Here is a 17,633-nt window from a genome sequence, read left to right on the forward strand (position 1 = left end):
AGGACAAACAGTTCCTTGCCATGGACAAACAAAATACTATGACCACTGACTGCATGAAAGCAGATTCCCTATTTCAGGGGCAGCTGCAGTGCTTGAAAAGCTGTAACTATGTTGCTTACAAAATCACATCTTTAAGCAGGGTGTTTGACAAGTTACATTTATTGAAACATGGTTGCAGTAAGCTGCCCAGTGCACGGATGCCTACAGGAAAGTACAGAATCACCTCTCAGCCCCCCAGCAGTTTTAGGGCCCAGGCCCCCTGCTCAGGGCACAGCCATGCAGAGCTTTGAACCAACGCCCGCTGGGCACCCCCAGCAGCAGGGGTGGTGGCCTTTGCTCCCCCCCAGTTGTCACTGTAACACTCTAAGGGTCAGTGCTCTCCCAGGAGTCACTGGGGGCAGCTGCAGGGCAAGAGCACGACAGTCAGAGGACATGGGTGCAAGTATGGTTACAAGAAGCTGGAGGTCAAGAAGGAGTGAGTTCCAGTTTTTAAAAGGAAGATTTATTTAACAAGTTTCACTTAGCGCAATACACCTAAAAAGGAAATCACAATACAATGAAAGATTAAATCAAGGCCTCAGAATTTTATACGAACACCAAGACCAAAATCCTAAAGTAGCCGTATTGCGTCTCAACATGTTTCCCCCATTAACTTAAAAAAAAAAAAAGCTTTAACATGCCTTACAGGATATTAAAAGAAATAAACTAGAACTAACATGCCAAATGTTCACTTTGATTTTCAGACACAGCTCCTATATTGGTTCTTTACAAAAAAGCATGTCTCTTTCAACATGTATTCAAAACAGTGTTGGATGTAATATGGTATAAGAGCAACATTTAACATAATTCAAACAGCTTTAACCTAAATACGCTTACTGCTTAAATACACTCCTACAACAAAACTAACTTGAGAAACGCTCCAAATTGTTTAACAGTTATAGTCTTTACTTGGTTATTACATCCTAGATGAATGTTCATTTCTGTATGTTCAAAAATACTGAACCTGAAAGGTTTTAAAACAATCCTGAATTCACTTACAGTAAAGCATAAATCACAAGCTCGTATTGCAAAACTGTTAAACTTAGTTTTTTGTTTTTTTGTTTTTTAAAAAAGATGTGACCAAAAGTCAGCGATTGGTTACATTCCCCAGCCACCACTCATGTTGGACATGTTGGACATGCCGCCCATGCCGTTCACTCCCATGGATGCGCGGTTCCCACTGCTGTAGTAGCTGCTGTTCATGGCGCCCTGGCTCCCGGGGTCTGAGGGGGAAACCGACAGCAGGTTCACAGCTGCCTCAGGCCGACTCGAAGCATCCTTGCCCCAACGCCTGTCCTTGCTGGGCCACCTCGTAAATACCGTCTACCGTGCCCAATGCTGCAAAGTGTCAGTTTACAGCTCCGTACCCAAAGCCAGTTATCGGACGTTCAATGACAGCACGAGCTCTGCATCACCCCCTTCCCAAGCCAGAGCTTTACCACTGCTCTGGGGGAATAGGGAGGACCCAGCCTCCCATGACCCCCTCCCCCATTTGTACTGTGTTTAAACAAAGCTGGTCTCCAGCTTTCGGGTTAAGAAAAGTGATCAGAGCAATGCGAGTCTGAGACTGGCATTTCCTGCCCCTTTCAGAATAGTTTTCCACATTTCCCCCCCCCAGCTCCCCATTGCAGCTTTGAATCGATCCCCCCATTCCCCAAAATTCACAGCAGCCACACCTTTAACGTTCAGAGCCTGTGCTGCCCAGGTTATAACACAACCCTTTAACACCAGTGAAGGGCATGTTAAGCCAGCTGCACCTGGCCCAATGGAAACCAGCAAAGAAATGCTCTTACCATAGCCACTCATGCTGCTTTGACCTCCGTATCCTCCTCCATAACCCCCACTCAGCTGCTGGTTGCCTGGAGCACCGTAACTGGATTGGCTCCCTTTTAAGTTAAGGGTAAAAAGATTAAGAACTTGCGGGTCAAGATCTGCTCATCATCAACAAACCCAGCCCTCACCCAACCAACAGCCCCTGCACTCTGGCACTACCTTGCTCACACCAAGGGAAGTTTAACATGCTCAAGGAAAGTGATGGGGTTTCTAAAGACATCCCTGCAATCAAGCAGCAACAAGAACTTTAGAAGTTACTTTTACAATTTCTGTGGACTATACTAAACAGGATCAATCTGCACTTTAACACACCCCAAAAAACTTAAGCTTGGCTTTAAGGGACCTCACACTGAGTGCTGCCCTTCCAGAAGCACAGAAGCTCATTAACTGGAGTCACTCATGTGTACATGGTCCTGACAGACTTATTCCTGCCCCCGACTGATTGTGCATCACATCAGAGCAGTGCTGTGGCTCACACAGAGATACCTCTGTTTAAACAAGCAGCTGCTCTTGACCACATCACTTGCCCACACTCCTTTCTGTAGTTTCAGCATTAGAACTACAAACATTTTGTAACCAAATACTATAAAAACAGCAGTGTATCCACACCCCCCCCCACCCTCAAGAGAAAGGGGCCCCCCAGAAACCAACCCCACCTTCATCTCCGAAACCAGCCCAGCTGGGTGTCAGGAGGGTATCTGTCTTAGAGGCGTAACAGCAACAGGCATTTAAGACTTGTGCTGCAAACACACATTTTAGATTTTTAAACAATTTTGGGGCTTGCCACAGCTTCAGACAATTTCTCCCAATTCCAAGTATCTCTCTCTCACCACCAAGACTCAGCTTGAATGGCCGGTCACATGCCACAGATACATCCTCCATCACCGAACTGTGTTCTGGTATCCCCCAAACAGGGAAGGGGAACGAGAATGAAGAGGACAGGCATCTCCCACATTTTGCACTACCACACTCCCAAAGAAGCCACTCATCCCATCAGGCATACCACACTCAGCATCAAGTTTATATTCAACCTATTAAAGCTCAAATGTATTCCCAAAAGGATTATATACCTGGCAATGTGCTAGTGTTCCAATCTTGGACCACCCCTTCCGACTCCTTGACTGTGTGATTAAGACAGAATGTTGAATTTCAGTTTTGATGCCAGGCACACAATAAAGCACGAGCTGTACAAAACGAGCCAGCTTGCAAGCGCAGTGAGACCGTTACATACCCATTGCTCCCATCATCTGACTGCCATAGGCACCACCAGTTCCTCCTGCTGTAGAATTCAGGAAGAGTTCTACATATCTGTGTTCTGGAAGAAGAAAGTTTTCCCATGAGAGCATTTCACACCAAACCCATGCAGGCAAACTCAGTGTAAGTGAAACTGCAGTGAAATCTTTGGCATTCCAGTTGCAGCAGATGCACTACACGGCAGTGCTGGCAGCTCCCTAAAGCCACCTCTTCCGAGCAGTCGGACTTACGCATGTTTGCTTTGTCTTTGGACATAGCAGCCACTGCGTCCTCGTGAGTAGCAAATTCAACGTCTGCCTCTCCGGTTACTCTGCCATCTGGTCCGATTTCAATGTGTACTCTTACAGGGTTCAGAGGTGAGAAGAACTACACACGGAACAGTCACACAGATTAAAACGCACCAATGCAACAGTTTGGGTTTACAACAAGCCATTTTCTCCAGAGGAACGCCGCAGCTGCAGTGCAGCTGGCAGGTCCCCACGAGGACCCCAGGACCCAAAGCCATGCACTGGGGAGCAGCGTGTGGCACTCACGTTGTAGATGTCGTTCTCCGTGGCTCTGTAGGGCAGACCTCGCATGTGGACGCAGTGGCCGGTCGTGCTCTGGAAGGTGGACGATCCGTCGCCGTACCTGTGGTCCGACATCCCTGCGGAGAAAAGAGTCCATTCTAGGTCTTTCAGATGTATTTTAGTTTCTTTTGGGACATGTCGTAAGTTCAGTTACTGTTCCTATTAGAGATCCTTACCTCTTCCAAATCTATCAGAACCAAACCCATAGCCATCATTATACCCATTGTAGTCATCATAACCTCCATAACCTAGAAACAGATTGGACATGTTCATTTCAACTACACAAAGATCCAAATAAACTTTCATTTCGACTACAGAAAGATCCAAATACACAGTACACACTGCAAACAACGACTACTACAACATTTCATTTCTTCTACAAGAATTAAGGCCAAGGACACATACACAGCTGGGGAGACACTACCAGGTCCAGGAGTTGCTGCTTTTCAAACGAGCAGCTCCCTGGGCCTCCGTGCACTTACCTCCTCCGTAGGCTCCACGCCTCATTCTCTCCAAGCTACTTCCTCTACCCAGACTGTTGTATCCGCGCGTCAGGCCGGGCCTGTCGTACGGACCAGGTCTCTGCATGGCCAACAGCTTGCGGGGAGGGTCGTAGTGAGTGCGCACCTCTGCTCGGCTACTCTTGAAGATCTCAATGTACCTACGAGTGTTTGCACAGGGAGAAGTCAGTCCTTGATTCCTTCCACAAACACCTCACAACTTCACATTACAACAAGCCATTTAGTCATAGCCTTGATACTGGCAGTAATTTTAAGCCAGGTTTCTTTACATTATGTAGGCAATGACTTTCTATTATTAGCACTACATTACATTTAAATCAGTGTATTTTCAAGAAATTAAAATTACTGAAGGGTTTATGTGCTCCTTATACTTTGCAGTATCCCAGCCTTAAGGGTGGGGGAGCAATATTGATTCCCCACCCACCTCCCCCCAATTTAAAATGTTAGTCAAACAATGTAGGAGGGACCAGTGTCCACTCAACTCAGCACTGTTGCTCAAGGCAACAGAAACAGAGGGTTAAAAACCCGATCTCCACCGAGAGTTTAACCCATCAGGATGCCACAAAAAGCTCTGCATGTACTACTGAACCCAGCCTATGCTTCAGTGATTCAGCGTAGGCAAAAGGTGCATGCTTCAATGAAAAATAGTCACAAGTAAAAATTGAATAAAAACCCTTTGTGACAATTTCTTGAAAGCTATGCTTATTACATTGAAGATTAATACAAGTAAGTAAATTTGTTACATTTCAACTTATAAAACAAGTTTAGAAAGTATCACATTTTCTTATGGTAGTAAGAATACTGTGCATGTCTTTAGAGCTAAAGGCAGAATTGGTGCTATTTGAGAAGTTAAAGCCATAGTCTCTCAACTTTGTCATTTCCAAGCTATAGTTTTGAATGCCTGTTATTACTCATTTTCCAAAGCACATTTTAGTTTAGTCCAATTTTATCTTGTATTTTTGGGTAGATCTGAACAGTCTGTGCCACACACACTGTAGCAATCAATACCTTTACTCATCACCAAGTTAGAGACCACAATACTATTTTGATTTGGGTGTTAGCACTTTCAGAAGAGAGAATATGGATTTAATTGTTTACCATAAGAAAAGTGACAGAGCCAACCAACCATCCATCCCCACCTGTGCCCTATTCTTTCCTTGTGTTTCTTTAGAGCCTTTTCAGCTATTTCCTGTGAAGCAAACTGCACGAAGGCCTCCCCCGTACTCCTCCCCTGGAAGTCCACCGGCAATGTTATCCCATTTGGCACGATTTCCAACCCTTCAACCCAAGGACAAATAACCCCAGTAGGGGGGCAATATTAACATCACAAGCCCAGTCATGAATTTTTTCTTATAGCTTTAAAAACACCAGAATTTAAACACTTTTAAGCGAATGGTATGTTGATTCTAGAACACCAGAATAAAAAAGGCACGTCAACAAAGAGCTCCACGATCACATACCATTCAGTTCAGGTTCTTAACCCACCCTGCAGAGCTCAGAAATGCTCTGAGGGTCAGGGACAGCCCCTCAGAGAAGGCATCTAATGCAGGGTGCGTTAAGAACGTCACACATCATTACAAACCTCGTCAATTCTGTGAAAGTATTTAAGATGAACTTTTTAAAGAGAACTTAAATTCAAACACAGCAAGTTAAAACAGCTTTATATAGAACAAGTAATTTTACTAGAAGTCATGTAAAATAATTAAGTCTTATGCAAACATCAAGTTTCAGCATTTTTTTTATCTTTAGGAGTGCTTAATTAAGAAAAAAATCATGAAGTAATTTTTAAGTATTAGTTCCTGAACAGAAGAGACACATTTTGTATATTAAGCACATTACAACTTATAAAGCTTGAATTACTTCACCATGTAAGAAAAAAACAGCTTAAAATGTACATGCTTAGAAATTGCTCTTGTTCATATCACCAATTCAGAAAACAAAACAAAAAAAAAAAAAAAACAAGTTCTGAGATTGTAAAACTGGAAATGTTTCTACTGTATTTTAAAGCAAAACAGCAAGCTTCATCATATCTTCTAATAGCAAAACATTAAGAAATCTAGTATTTTCAAAATAATAACAAGTGAAATCCTAAACAATCAACATATTCCATTCTTAAGACATTTTAATAGTCTAATTCCAGTTTGTAAACATAAAACAGCTGCAAAAAAGGTAAAAATTAGTCAAAACAAGACATTATCTCTTCATCCATAAAAACTCTGAGCTAGGCAACATCAAGGGTCTGGTGGGATTTTTATCCCCATAGGGAGAAAGGGGCAAATCTGTAAATCTGTGGGTAGAGTTCAGCAGGTTTTCTCTGCATTTCACCCAATACTAGCTCTATGTTGGGAAGAGGTCATGGGCCTTTACTGAGAACCTGCTCCTCACACAAAGCCCAGTGATGTGTATCTACATCCTTCACTGACCAGGGCAAATCATCCAAGGCTGGGGGTGGAAGCAGCCTCCCAAATGAACTGTTCAGCTTTATTTGGAAAGCAAGACACTTTTCTATAATCCTTTTTTTGGAACAGCATGTCCCACCAAGTATAAATTCAAGCACCTTTCTGGCATTCCGTAAATGATTTAATTATCAAGTATTTTAGGAAGTGATCCAAAGGATTCCTCATGCCCAGAAAACTAGAGAATAATTGCTTTATTTACTTTTAATACCCATGATAATACTGTTGGATGTACTACTACATGGGCAATCCATGCCTGTTTGGTTTGTTGGGGTATTTTTAGCATAAACCAATAGTGCTACAGCTACTACTTTTATCCCACATACCTGAAAAAAACTGTACAATTTCTTCTTTACTACAGCCAAATGGGAGTCCTCTAAGACGTACAAAACCATCATTAGCTGTATCAGGGCTGTTGGGACCAGTATGCTTCAGAACCCAATCCATTTCAACGTTGTTTGACTTGAAAACTGTAAAAGGCACTTAGAATTAATGCATTCTGGAGTAAGGAACAGTTTTTAAAGTCATTTGCCTTGAAACTAGTCAGTTTATGATATGCAAGTCCATTTGTCCTTTCACATGCATTTTAAAGGGACAAAAAATGCAATTAACCAAAAACCCATCAAGCACAAACACAATGTAGTCAGTTACTAGACCAACTGAGTCAAACCTTCAACGTATCTGTGTCCCATTGTTTCTCTGTCTTTTTTCAAGGCCAATTTCACATCCTCCTCTGACTCAAGTTCAGCAAATGCTTCTCCACTTGGTCTGCCCTCCCTGGTGTAGATGAAACGGATACCCAAAGCCCCGTTCAGAATTTTGCAATCTGAAAACAGAAAGGCCAGAATTACATTAATTACTACAGGACCAGGGTTACTTTGAAAATTCCAGAGAGCCTAAAACCAAAAATGTACTGAGAATCAATTATAACAACAAAACCAGCAGCATTCCTGTTGCAATGCAACTTTAAAATGACCAATTAACTACGATGCATAAATTAACTACGATGCTAACTAAAGTTACCATTCTAGTCAAACCTACAGATAAAGGTTAATTGCAAATTAGCTATTTCCAAAGCTTTTCTGCCTCAAACATACTCTCTGCTTTTGATCTTAACTTTCTTATTAGCATGAAATAAGGCATAATAACAATCAGTGTAAGTGCAATAAACTGTATGAGAACCAAGTCCAATACACCAAAGTTTTAAACGGTCCAATTGCTGCAGAAAGTATATATTTATCAGCACTATTTATTACTGCAGAATGCCAATAATTTGGGGAAGAATACACACTGAACACTTGTATTGTCCCAAAAGACATGAGTGTATTGGGACAATAAAAAAACCTGAACTGATTTAGCTTTAAAATTCTTGCTCCAGGTTGAACATGATTTAAAATTTAACATTCTCTCTCCTGGTTGCTCAAGCAGCAAAGGCAGTTGTGGCTATCCCAGCAACGCAGACCAAGCTCCTTTGTGCTGAGTTCCTGCTATCAGAACACAGCTTTCCATCCCAGGCTCTAGCTGAAGCACTTGTTGCACTACAAACTGCACCAGCTACTGAATGCCTCCTGCAACTGCTCACTACAGCACTCCCACTGCCACAGGGTCCCTGGGAGGGATCCAGGACTGACAGCAGAGCCCAACCCCTCTCCCACACCTCTTATTCCCCCACAGCCCCACTTACCGGAGAAGAACCTCTGCACCTCCTCGGTGGAGCAAGACCAAGGCAGCCCCCGGACTTTCACCACGTATCCCTCGCTGCTCTCTGTGTTAAGCATCACATTGGGGGTGAGGCTCTGCTCTGTCTCTGCTTCTGTGGTTGCTGGAAAGACCAGAACGGGCCCTTTGAGATTCTGCTCAGCACGGCCGCCACCCGCACCCCCTCAGAGCGCCCGGCGGCCCCCCTGGCCTGTGCCCCGGCCCTCCCTGATCCTCCTCGGCCTCGGGCGCTGCCGCCTCACACACACGGCGCCGCTCCCGCCCCCGGCCCGCGCCCTGCCCCTTCCCCGCACGCACACATGGTGGGGCTCCGCGCTGGTTCTAGGGCTCCGAGCCTGATCCACTGTCCGGAGAGCGCCTAGTCCCGGTCAGGCGGCAGCGAGCGGGCGAGCCTGCAGCGAGAGCGCGCTAGGAAATGGCGGCGGGTGCTCCCGCTTCCGCTGGGCCGGGCCTTCCTCCGCACAAAGAGCGCGGTCCCAGTCGCCGCCCTGGCGGGCCCGCGGCCCCCGGCGATGGCGCAGCGCCCGCGGCCGGTTCGCAGGGAGGGCCGTGTGACGAGAGGGCACCAAGCACGGGACCGGCCGCGGCGTGGCCGGGGTGGGTGCGGGGCGCATGTGCCCCGGTGGGGTTCGGCCCCACCCCCGAGACCCCGCGCGCCGCCTGTGCGCACGCGCCGCCCGCCCGCCGCGCCGAACAAAGCCCCGGCCCCGCGCGCCGCTCGCCGCACTGCGCGTGCCCCGCGCGCTGCCGCCCCCGCCCCGGCCCGTCGCGGCCCCCGCGTGGCGCGGACAGCGGAGCGCTCTGGCTGCACGCACCGTGCGTGCGAACTAGCACTTACCAGCTTCAAAGGCTGACGCTACCCCACGTGAAACAATCTGCTCGCTTCGGTCACTGAAGCCTGGTGTGTTTGGAGGAGATGGGGAAAGAAGAGACAATGGGTCACAATTATCATAAAAGAACGGAAAAGTTAATTCCCTCCCATTTCCTCCAAACACACCAGACCTAGCTAGATTTCACCTTGTATTACCGAGGAGGAAGGAGGAAATTTGAATAACTCATAATCTAAGAACCCTCCATCCCCTTTCCCCTTGGATAACCAGCTCCTGTTTCAACTTGTCTACACAGTTGATAGAGAACCTGTGCCTAGAGTTAGCAGGCTCCTGGAGCCCCAGCACAGGTATTTGGAGCCCAGAGGCTGCTCTGCACGCCATTCATCCACAAGTGTTTCTTTTCCAGTCAGTACCAAAACAGACTGAGCCTACGCAGCCTCACCTCAGTACATGTTCCGGACTGCTAACAACCACCCCACCCCCACAGCTGGAGGCTTTTTGACTTTTTTTAAGTGCATGCTCAAGTTTACGTAAGTAAATCAAACAACATGGCGAACTGGATTACAGAAATGCAAATTAGATCAGTAAGTGGAACCGTGCTACAGTCACTTCCTGCACAAAGCTCTCTTCTCCATTTCACTTGCCGAACGCCCATTTTGTAACACTGAGGCGGCAGGAGCTGGGCAGGAGCGGCGGGGGAGGGGGCAGCGCCTCCGCCTCTTCCCGGGGAGGACTGGCGGGAAGCGGCCATCCCGCCCACCCGTTTGGCGGGACGCTTAAAGTGCGCTGGAGCAGCCGGGAACCCCTTGAGTTCCCGCTCGGCACCGCCATGTCTACCCCTGCCAAGCGGCACTGCCAGAGCCTCGCCGGCTCCCTCGAATCCAGCTTCCAGAAGCGCCTCAGGAAGATTTCCATCGAGGGGAACATCGGTGAGCTCGGCGGAGAGGGTGCGGGAGGCGGCTCAGGGTGGACGGGGGAGTCCAGGGGAACGTGGGGGGTACCAGACCGGGAGCACCCCAAGGGGTTGGGACGCCGGGAGAGACAGAGAGAGGGGCGGCTGCGGTGCTCGCCGACCGGCTCTGCGGGCAGTGGGGGCCTCTGCAGGGAGAGCCGCACCGGGACGTGAACCCGGAGCGAGGCTGGGGCGGATGGGGAGCTCCCCGAGCAGGGTGCCCGTCAGTGACACCGAGGCGCTTGACGGGCTCGGGAGCACAAACCCCCGATGCCCACCCCACCCCCCCCCGGGGCTGCAGCACTCGTTCGCTCCCGCCCGCCCGGGTCAAGTCCCTGCGCCTGCGCGGCCGCTCCCTCGCTCTCCCCCCTCAGCTCCGCCCGCCACGGCAGCTCTAAAATGTCGGCTGCTCCTCGGCCGCCCTTATCACCCGCCCGGCCGGGCGCGGCCCCTCTGGCGAGAAAGATTAGCGCGGTTTGCTCCACGGCGCAGCCGGCCGGCCCCGCGCCCCAACAGCCGCTAACAAGCCTCAAACTGCCCCCTGTCCGTCAGCAGCACCAGAGCAATCAACCCCCACCCCCTTGTGACCTGCTCTAATCTTCCGCAGCTGCGGGGAAGTCAACGTTTGTCAGGCTGCTGGAGAAACACAGCGATGAGTGGGAGATCATCCCCGAGCCCATCGCTAAGTGGTGCAACATCAAGACAGCCGAGGATGAGTATGAGGTAGGTGCGCTGGATTTGGGCCGGAAGAAACTGCAGGGAGTTCCACAGTCAAGGAGCTATGCCAAAATCCAGCTATACTTAGTTTGCAGCAGCCAGAGTCATCCCCACTATCATACCACAGTTGGTCAGGCACTCAAATTGTAAAGGCAAGATACTACTGAACATATATTCCAAATCATGTCCCCTACGCCACAGGAATCACACTAAAATCTGGAACACAAACAAACTGCTCAAAGAAGCTGTCATGAAAACCACCATCACCTGAGGAAAAAGAGTTTCTTAGTTCCTGTGCCTAAGCATTTTCTTAGTAATAAAAAGCAAGCCATGAATTCTACTTAAAACATATCAGAATTCTGGCTTGAGAAAAGCAGTATGTTCATATTAACTTTTTTCTCTTGCTTTCTAGGAACCTTCAACATCTCAGAAGAGTGGAGGAAACTTACTTCAAATGCTGTATGACAAACCCACAAGATGGGCTTACACATTTCAGACTTATGCCTGCTTGAGCCGAGTAAAAGCACAATTAAAACCTCTCTCAGCCAAGCTACATGAAGCAGAACATCCAGTGCAATTTTTTGAAAGATCTGTGTACAGTGACAGGTAATTACTCTCACAGCATGGCAAGAACTCGCATTAACAGTTTCCAGGTCTTTAAAGACATGGAGCTGAGGAAACACTTGATATTTAAACTAATACCTGCAAGGGAGCAGGCTTGATTAAGGCATATTTTCAATACCATCATTCTGTTCTGATGACAAGTGTTTTGGCAGTTCACTTTTGTCATTCCTGGCATGAGACTGATGTCTTTCATTGCAGATATGTGTTTGCTTCTAACCTGTTCGAGTCTGGAAACATTAATGAAACAGAATGGTCCATTTATCAGGACTGGCACACATGGCTTTTGAATCAGTTTCAATCAGATATAGAACTGGATGGCATGATCTATCTCAGAACCACACCTCAGGTATGCTCACTAAAAATGGAGGTTTCTCAGTTCCAGTTTCATTTTCCAGAGACTTAAGAGGGTACAAAAAAGTTATTCTAGATTTAACTCATTTATGTCCAGCCAACCATTTAAAATTAATGCTCACTAATGTCTAGCATTAGTCCTTCCAAGTTAAGGACTACTTGATCCATTTAGCTGATTTAACCTAAAACACATGATTAATGACCAGGTTTATATATATATGTATTTTTTTTTCCCCAGAAATGCATGGAAAGGCTACAGATGAGGGGAAGAAAAGAGGAGCAAGGACGATTAATGACCAGGTTTATACTTTTTTTTTTTTTTTTTTTTTCCCAGAAATGCATGGAAAGGCTACAGATGAGGGGAAGAAAAGAGGAGCAAGGAATTGAGCTTGAGTATTTGGAAAACCTCCACTATAAACATGAAACCTGGCTTCATGAAAGGACTATGAGGTAGGAATTCATTTTCTGTAGCAAGTTTCAACTTGCAGGCAAGGCTCTTTCCTACCTTAAAGCCTTAGTTTTACCGAGTTTAGTGCAAGTCTAGTTTCACTCAGGCAGCTGGATACACTCATATTTGTACCCACTTCAGATTTCAAGAGATGTAACTTCATCTAATTTGAAACCTTTGTTAAGCATTGGCTTCAACTAGAAAGCTTTATAGTTGTAACTCCAGCAAGGACATGGATTTTGCTAATTGGAAGGACTGAGGACTAAGGCACTTAAAATGGTGGCCAGGGAACAATCACATACATTTCTCACCACACAGCTTCTGCAATGTAAGGGGCAAACAAAGCCCCAGCTACCTTTAAACTAGCAGGACTGCATTTCAACGAAGTTTAAATATTAATCCTAACTTAAATTTACACAATAATCAGAAAGGCTTTTGGCAGACCTGTTACACACAAGAAACCTAATTAGCAACTGAGTGATGTCTGCACACCTTCCTTTAAGTTCCTTACTGACTCTTACTGGCTTTCCCATCTAAAGAATCTCTGAATATGAAAACAGACTCGAGATTTTTCCCCTAGAGGAGTCCAAAATATTCTACTGAAGGGGAAGCATTACAATTCCAGGAAAGGTACATTATCAGTTTAATCTACTTGCTGAAGTTTCACATAGGATGACCCAAGTGTTTAGGAGACAGAAGGCAGTGCATAGTGTGGAATTTTGGGAATATTTATGTTGTGTACTCACTTCCTGAGTTTGGAATAGGAACTGAAGCATGCAAGCAAAAGTTAGAATGTTGTTGAGCACACGTACTGCATTTTAGAAATGCCTTCCACGCTCAGAAAAATTAACTACTGCTCCCATCTGTTCCTAAACTGAAGCCAAAATGGTCTTATAATGACTGGTTATAAATACCAGTCTTATAACCTGTTAAAGAGGTCATCCTTATGAAAGGAAGCTTTAAAATTGCATCTCGGTAAGTGGATTAAGTGGGGGAAACACAGGGCAGGAGAGATTTTGAAAAAAATACTCCATCTTAAAAAATCAGTTCCTGGTAAGTGATTCCATGACAAGACTGAGAAAAAGGAAATTAAGGTAAAAACTGTCTTCCCCCCACATAGATAGATACTAAGAGTCCAGATGTGTGAAATATATGAAGAGCAATTAAGGACAAACTTGGCATGGGCTTCATATTTAAGTTATGAGCATCAGCTTTAACATTTCAGGTACATGTGGTAATCAAGAGTCGGGGTCTTGAATGTACAGTATTTAATGTGGATTTTACTGAAACTATGTTCTTCCACTCTAATAGAGTTGATTTTGAGAACATTAAGGAGATTCCTATTCTCGTTTTGGATGTTAATGAGGATTTTAAGAACGATAAAATTAAACAAGAGTACCTGATTGATAAAGTAAGTATGAAGTACTGGGGGATCTGTACCTGCTCTTCTTCTGTAGTTATCATGCATGCAGTGACACTTCCAGAGTGGGGAGGGAAAGTAAACAACCATTTGAGGAGACAAGTTGGGAATAAAGAGGTTACTTTAGTCAAAATGGTGTTTACCAATTCCAAGGAAAGGCAAGACTTGGGAAGTAAATGCCAAAAGAAATTTTGGAGTTGTTTGGCTAGTCCATGGGGAGAAAAAAATTCCACCTAATACTTCAAAGAATAAGGAAGTGCTCTTCCCTAGCAAACCCTATAAAAACCATTTTCTTCATCTTGATCTGGGTCATCAATTTGAGATTACTGAAGAATGACTCTAAGACTAATTCCCTCAATTTAACAGCTCTAAATAAACAGGGAAGGGGAGCCCAATGATGAATTATGGAGTTATTTGTCATTACATCCTCATGGAACCCAGCAATTAATAGCTTAGTTTTGAGCACTCAGTCATGCCATCTACCTTGCCCCTCTGAAAGGCCACATGCATTTCAGCTCACTAATTAAATACAGGGGCAAAACATCACTGGAAAACCACAGTAATAAACAATTTCTTCCCAAATAAAGGGAAAAGCCTGGTACATTAGATTTTAATTTACCAAATAATACATGCTTTTTGGTTTTTTGATAGGTCAAGTCATTCCTGACTTCTTTAGAAGATGAAAATTAATTCGAGTAACAAGTCCCTGAAGTTGACTCCACAATCTGTGTGTTTAAAATTTTACTTAAAACAAAATGCATTACCTATATAGCTTATTTTAAAGCAACCCTGAAATGCAATAACATGATTTGGGGTTAATTTTTATCCTTTTACGAGCAGTGTGGCTTTTGATAAAACTTTTTTGTATAACTAAAAAGAAAAAATATGGGGTGCTTTGATAGTGGTTGTTTTTTTCTGTATATTCTCTGTTGTTTAATAAAGATTTAAAAGTAATATTGCCTCTCGAGTGACTGTCCCCACGGGGGAGCTCAGCGAGAGGCCGACACCCAGTAAACAGATAGCAGGCGCTGAGCAGGGCTGTTTTGCAATAACTGGCACGAGTTCACCATTTTAAGACGAGACTGTTATGGCGTCCAGAAACCTTTACTTTCAACTTCTGCTTTACTGAGTGGCCGTTTCCACCGGATTTACGCTACTTAAAGCTGGACGTTAGACCTGCAATAAACTGTAATTTACGCTTATCTCCGTTTGCGATCTTACGCCCACCCCTCCCACCCGCCCGAGCGGGCGGCACCACGAGGGCCCGATCGCCTATTCCTCCCTCCCTCCCGCCACCCCCTCGCCGCCCGCCGTCGCCGGGCCTTACCCAAGCCGGGGATCTCGCCCTCGGTCTCCTCGGTGTGACAAGGGTCCATCTTGGCCGCGCCTTCCCCGCAGGGGCCGCAAGAAGAACAAAGCTGGGCAGGGGCGCTCGGGCGCTGCGCGAACAGAAACAAAAAGCTCAGCGGCGGCCGAAGGGGCGCTCGGAAAAGGTGGATCGGGGCTCCGCGGGGGGTTTCTCAGCACTCCCGCGGGGATGGGCCGCGATACAGCCGCCGGTACTCCCGGTACCGCCCGCTCACTCCGTCTGCGCAGCGCCCGTTCCGCGCCTATAAATGGCCGCCGGCCGCGCAGCGCCGCGCGTTGACGTCACGCGCCGCCCGCCCCCGCCAGCCAATGGCCGCGTGACAAATTGAACGCGGCCAGTCACGTCCGGCCCCCCGCGCGCGCGGTGGGGCGTGGAGGGGGGAGCGCGCGCCGGCCCCGGGGGTCCCGCGAGGCCCTGCGCCCCCCGCGCCCGCCGGGGGACCCGGGTTCGAGTACCCAGGGACCCAGGGTCGAGTCTCTGCCGCCGGCCTCGGCTCCGGTTCGAGTCCCGCCCCCGCCCGTCCCGCTCCCCGGTTCCCGAACATGGCGGCAGCCTTGTCCCTCCCTCCCTCACCCGCCCCGCCGCCCCCCACCCATCCCCGTTCTCCCGGCACCCCCGCTCACGGCGAGCTGCAGCCGCGGGGCTCCGGCGGCGATCGGCGGCTCCGCGCACTGCAGCACCGCCCGCCGCCGGTGTCAGCAGGGCTCGGCTCCGCCTCCCGCCGCGGCGGGGGCCGGGCACGGCGGGGCCTGCGCGGCCCGGCCCGGGAGGCCTTGAGGGCTCCCCCGCCCTTCGAGGGCCGCCGTGTGGCAGCCCGGGCTGAGCGGCCCCGCTCGGGCTCCGCTGCGGCGGTTTGGGCTTGGCGCAGGAGGCGGCCGTGCCTGGAAGCCCCGAGTGGGTGCTGGGAGCCTCTCACCTGCGCTCCGAGCCCTCGGACCGCGCTCTCCCCGGCGGACCGGCCGTCTCCACAAAAAATCGCGAGCTGAAGCAGCTTCAGGTTAAAATAGCTGCAAGGGAGCCTTGCTGTGGGATTGAACAGATAAAAGGTGACCTTAGGACTGTGGAGGTGTGGTATCGGCTCCAAGCTTTGTTTCTGGCCCAGTGTTAGTGAGTGTAAAGCAAATCCCTTTGCTAATCCCTGTTGAGGCCTTTGCGTTTCTAGCAGTGAGATAATGATAATTTTTGGCTTTTTATAGCGTGTATTAATGTTCATACACTGAGGTACATTTACTATGTCATTTTATTAGTCTTATTTGGTATTTTTAGTCCCCATTACTGCATTTGAAAAAGGACAGAAAATGGGTTTTCTGTTGTTTATGCATCATGATCCACGTGATTAAAAGGCTTTAAAGAGAGCTGTAAGGCTGTTCTCTTGCTATCTAATTTACAGTGAGAAATGAAGCCTGATTTACCTAATATTTTCTTGATCTTATGTTTATTTAGTTAAACAGGATTCTGATGTAAGACCTATCTTTAGAGGTCTCTTAGGAAATTAAAATCATCCTGTGTTCACACTGACAAGAAGTTCTATATATCCTTCCAGTGTTAGAAGAAAGGTCATATGACTTCTTTCTGCAAATATGTAACTGCTGCTAATCTTAGGGAAAAAACTCAGCCTGCATTTGACATAACCCACAGTAAGTTTGGTACAGCCACTTCCGAGGGAAGAACGTGACTGTGAGCTGCAGGGGCAAGCAAAGACATAAATAGTTATCAGAAGAGTTGTAATTAGCCAATGTATATGCTGGTTTGAAAGACAAAAATAATTAACAATTCAAATGGAATTATTGCTGACAGAGCAACCCTTTTCCTCAGAGGCCCTGGCTGGTTAAGTGCTTTTGTACCTGGGGGTGGTCTCATGGTATGTGAGCACTCGCACAGAGGGAGACAGGAAATAAAAATCTTCCTGAAAACATTGGTACAGTTTCTTCCTTCTGTGATTTCTTCTAGGACTCAGGCATCACATTTACCTGGTTTTGTTTTATGGTGTGAGCCTGACACCTGCACCTTCCCCTCCAACAGACCCCGCTGGACCCCAGTGTGTTTGTCACAGCTCACGCTGCAGCTCTGGGTACATGTTTTTTCCTGAAAGGGCTTTGTTCTACTTCAGAAGTTCACAGTTTCATTCCTGCGATGGGGAAAGGCACACCTGCTGCCCAGACAGCAGGAGAGAGGAGCTGCTCCCTTTTCCCGTTTGCATTCCCAGGTGTTTTTGCCTCTTTCAAGTCAGCTGGGGGAGTGAGGGCTGTAAGCCAAGCCCAGCTCAGCCTGCTGGGTGTGATAGTGCATCAGGTAGGAAATGGGCAAAGAGGTTGATGCCTTGCAAAGGCTGACCTAGAACAGAGACTAGAGAGAATTAAAGAGTAAAGTAGGTGTTTATTAGGAGGCCTCAATGGATCTGCCTTGGGCAGCACAAGAGTCCACCCAAGATGATCCCAAAATGGTCACAAAATGGACAACCATTTCTGGTCACAAAATGGACAACCATTTCTGGTCCATTAGCATATTGGAGTTAATTGTCCAATTATAGC

At 47.2% G+C, this 17,633-nt stretch overlaps 2 protein-coding genes across 16 annotated transcripts; one reads left to right on the forward strand and one right to left on the reverse strand.

The window, feature by feature from the left end:
- Window positions 1-480: 480 nt before the first annotated feature.
- HNRNPH1 (heterogeneous nuclear ribonucleoprotein H1) lies at window positions 481-15,874 on the reverse strand. 13 transcript variants are annotated; one of them, XM_041482097.1, is made up of 16 exons: window positions 15,726-15,874; window positions 15,061-15,172; window positions 9,230-9,289; window positions 8,357-8,494; window positions 7,343-7,498; window positions 6,999-7,142; window positions 5,356-5,494; window positions 4,178-4,356; window positions 3,872-3,943; window positions 3,660-3,793; window positions 3,357-3,492; window positions 3,104-3,187; window positions 2,943-2,993; window positions 2,529-2,612; window positions 1,833-1,925; window positions 481-1,262 (listed from the first exon to the last, which is right to left on the reverse strand). In XM_041482097.1, exons 2-16 carry the CDS (start codon window positions 15,107-15,109, stop codon window positions 1,138-1,140), a joined length of 1,644 nt encoding a protein of 547 aa, XP_041338031.1. In that variant the 5' UTR covers window positions 15,110-15,172; window positions 15,726-15,874; the 3' UTR covers window positions 481-1,137. The 13 variants fall into 13 exon arrangements, with proteins under 13 accessions (XP_041338031.1, XP_041338036.1, XP_041338032.1 ...); XM_041482102.1 differs by lacking the exon at window positions 9,230-9,289; XM_041482098.1 differs by lacking the exon at window positions 15,726-15,874 and having other exon boundaries at window positions 3,660-3,772; window positions 15,061-15,432.
- LOC121361421 (deoxycytidine kinase 2) lies at window positions 9,296-14,909 on the forward strand. 3 transcript variants are annotated; one of them, XM_041482112.1, is made up of 7 exons: window positions 9,296-10,150; window positions 10,781-10,896; window positions 11,303-11,496; window positions 11,713-11,860; window positions 12,200-12,315; window positions 13,625-13,724; window positions 14,385-14,909. In XM_041482112.1, exons 1-7 carry the CDS (start codon window positions 10,051-10,053, stop codon window positions 14,421-14,423), a joined length of 813 nt encoding a protein of 270 aa, XP_041338046.1. In that variant the 5' UTR covers window positions 9,296-10,050; the 3' UTR covers window positions 14,424-14,909. The 3 variants fall into 3 exon arrangements, with proteins under 3 accessions (XP_041338046.1, XP_041338045.1, XP_041338047.1); XM_041482111.1 differs by having other exon boundaries at window positions 13,625-14,909; XM_041482113.1 differs by lacking the exon at window positions 13,625-13,724.
- Window positions 15,875-17,633: the final 1,759 nt, after the last annotated feature.

This window comes from Pyrgilauda ruficollis, unplaced genomic scaffold (genome assembly GCF_017590135.1).
Source record: "Pyrgilauda ruficollis isolate IOZ18807 unplaced genomic scaffold, ASM1759013v1 scaffold57, whole genome shotgun sequence".
In the NCBI taxonomy this organism is placed as follows: domain Eukaryota; kingdom Metazoa; phylum Chordata; class Aves; order Passeriformes; family Passeridae; genus Pyrgilauda; species Pyrgilauda ruficollis.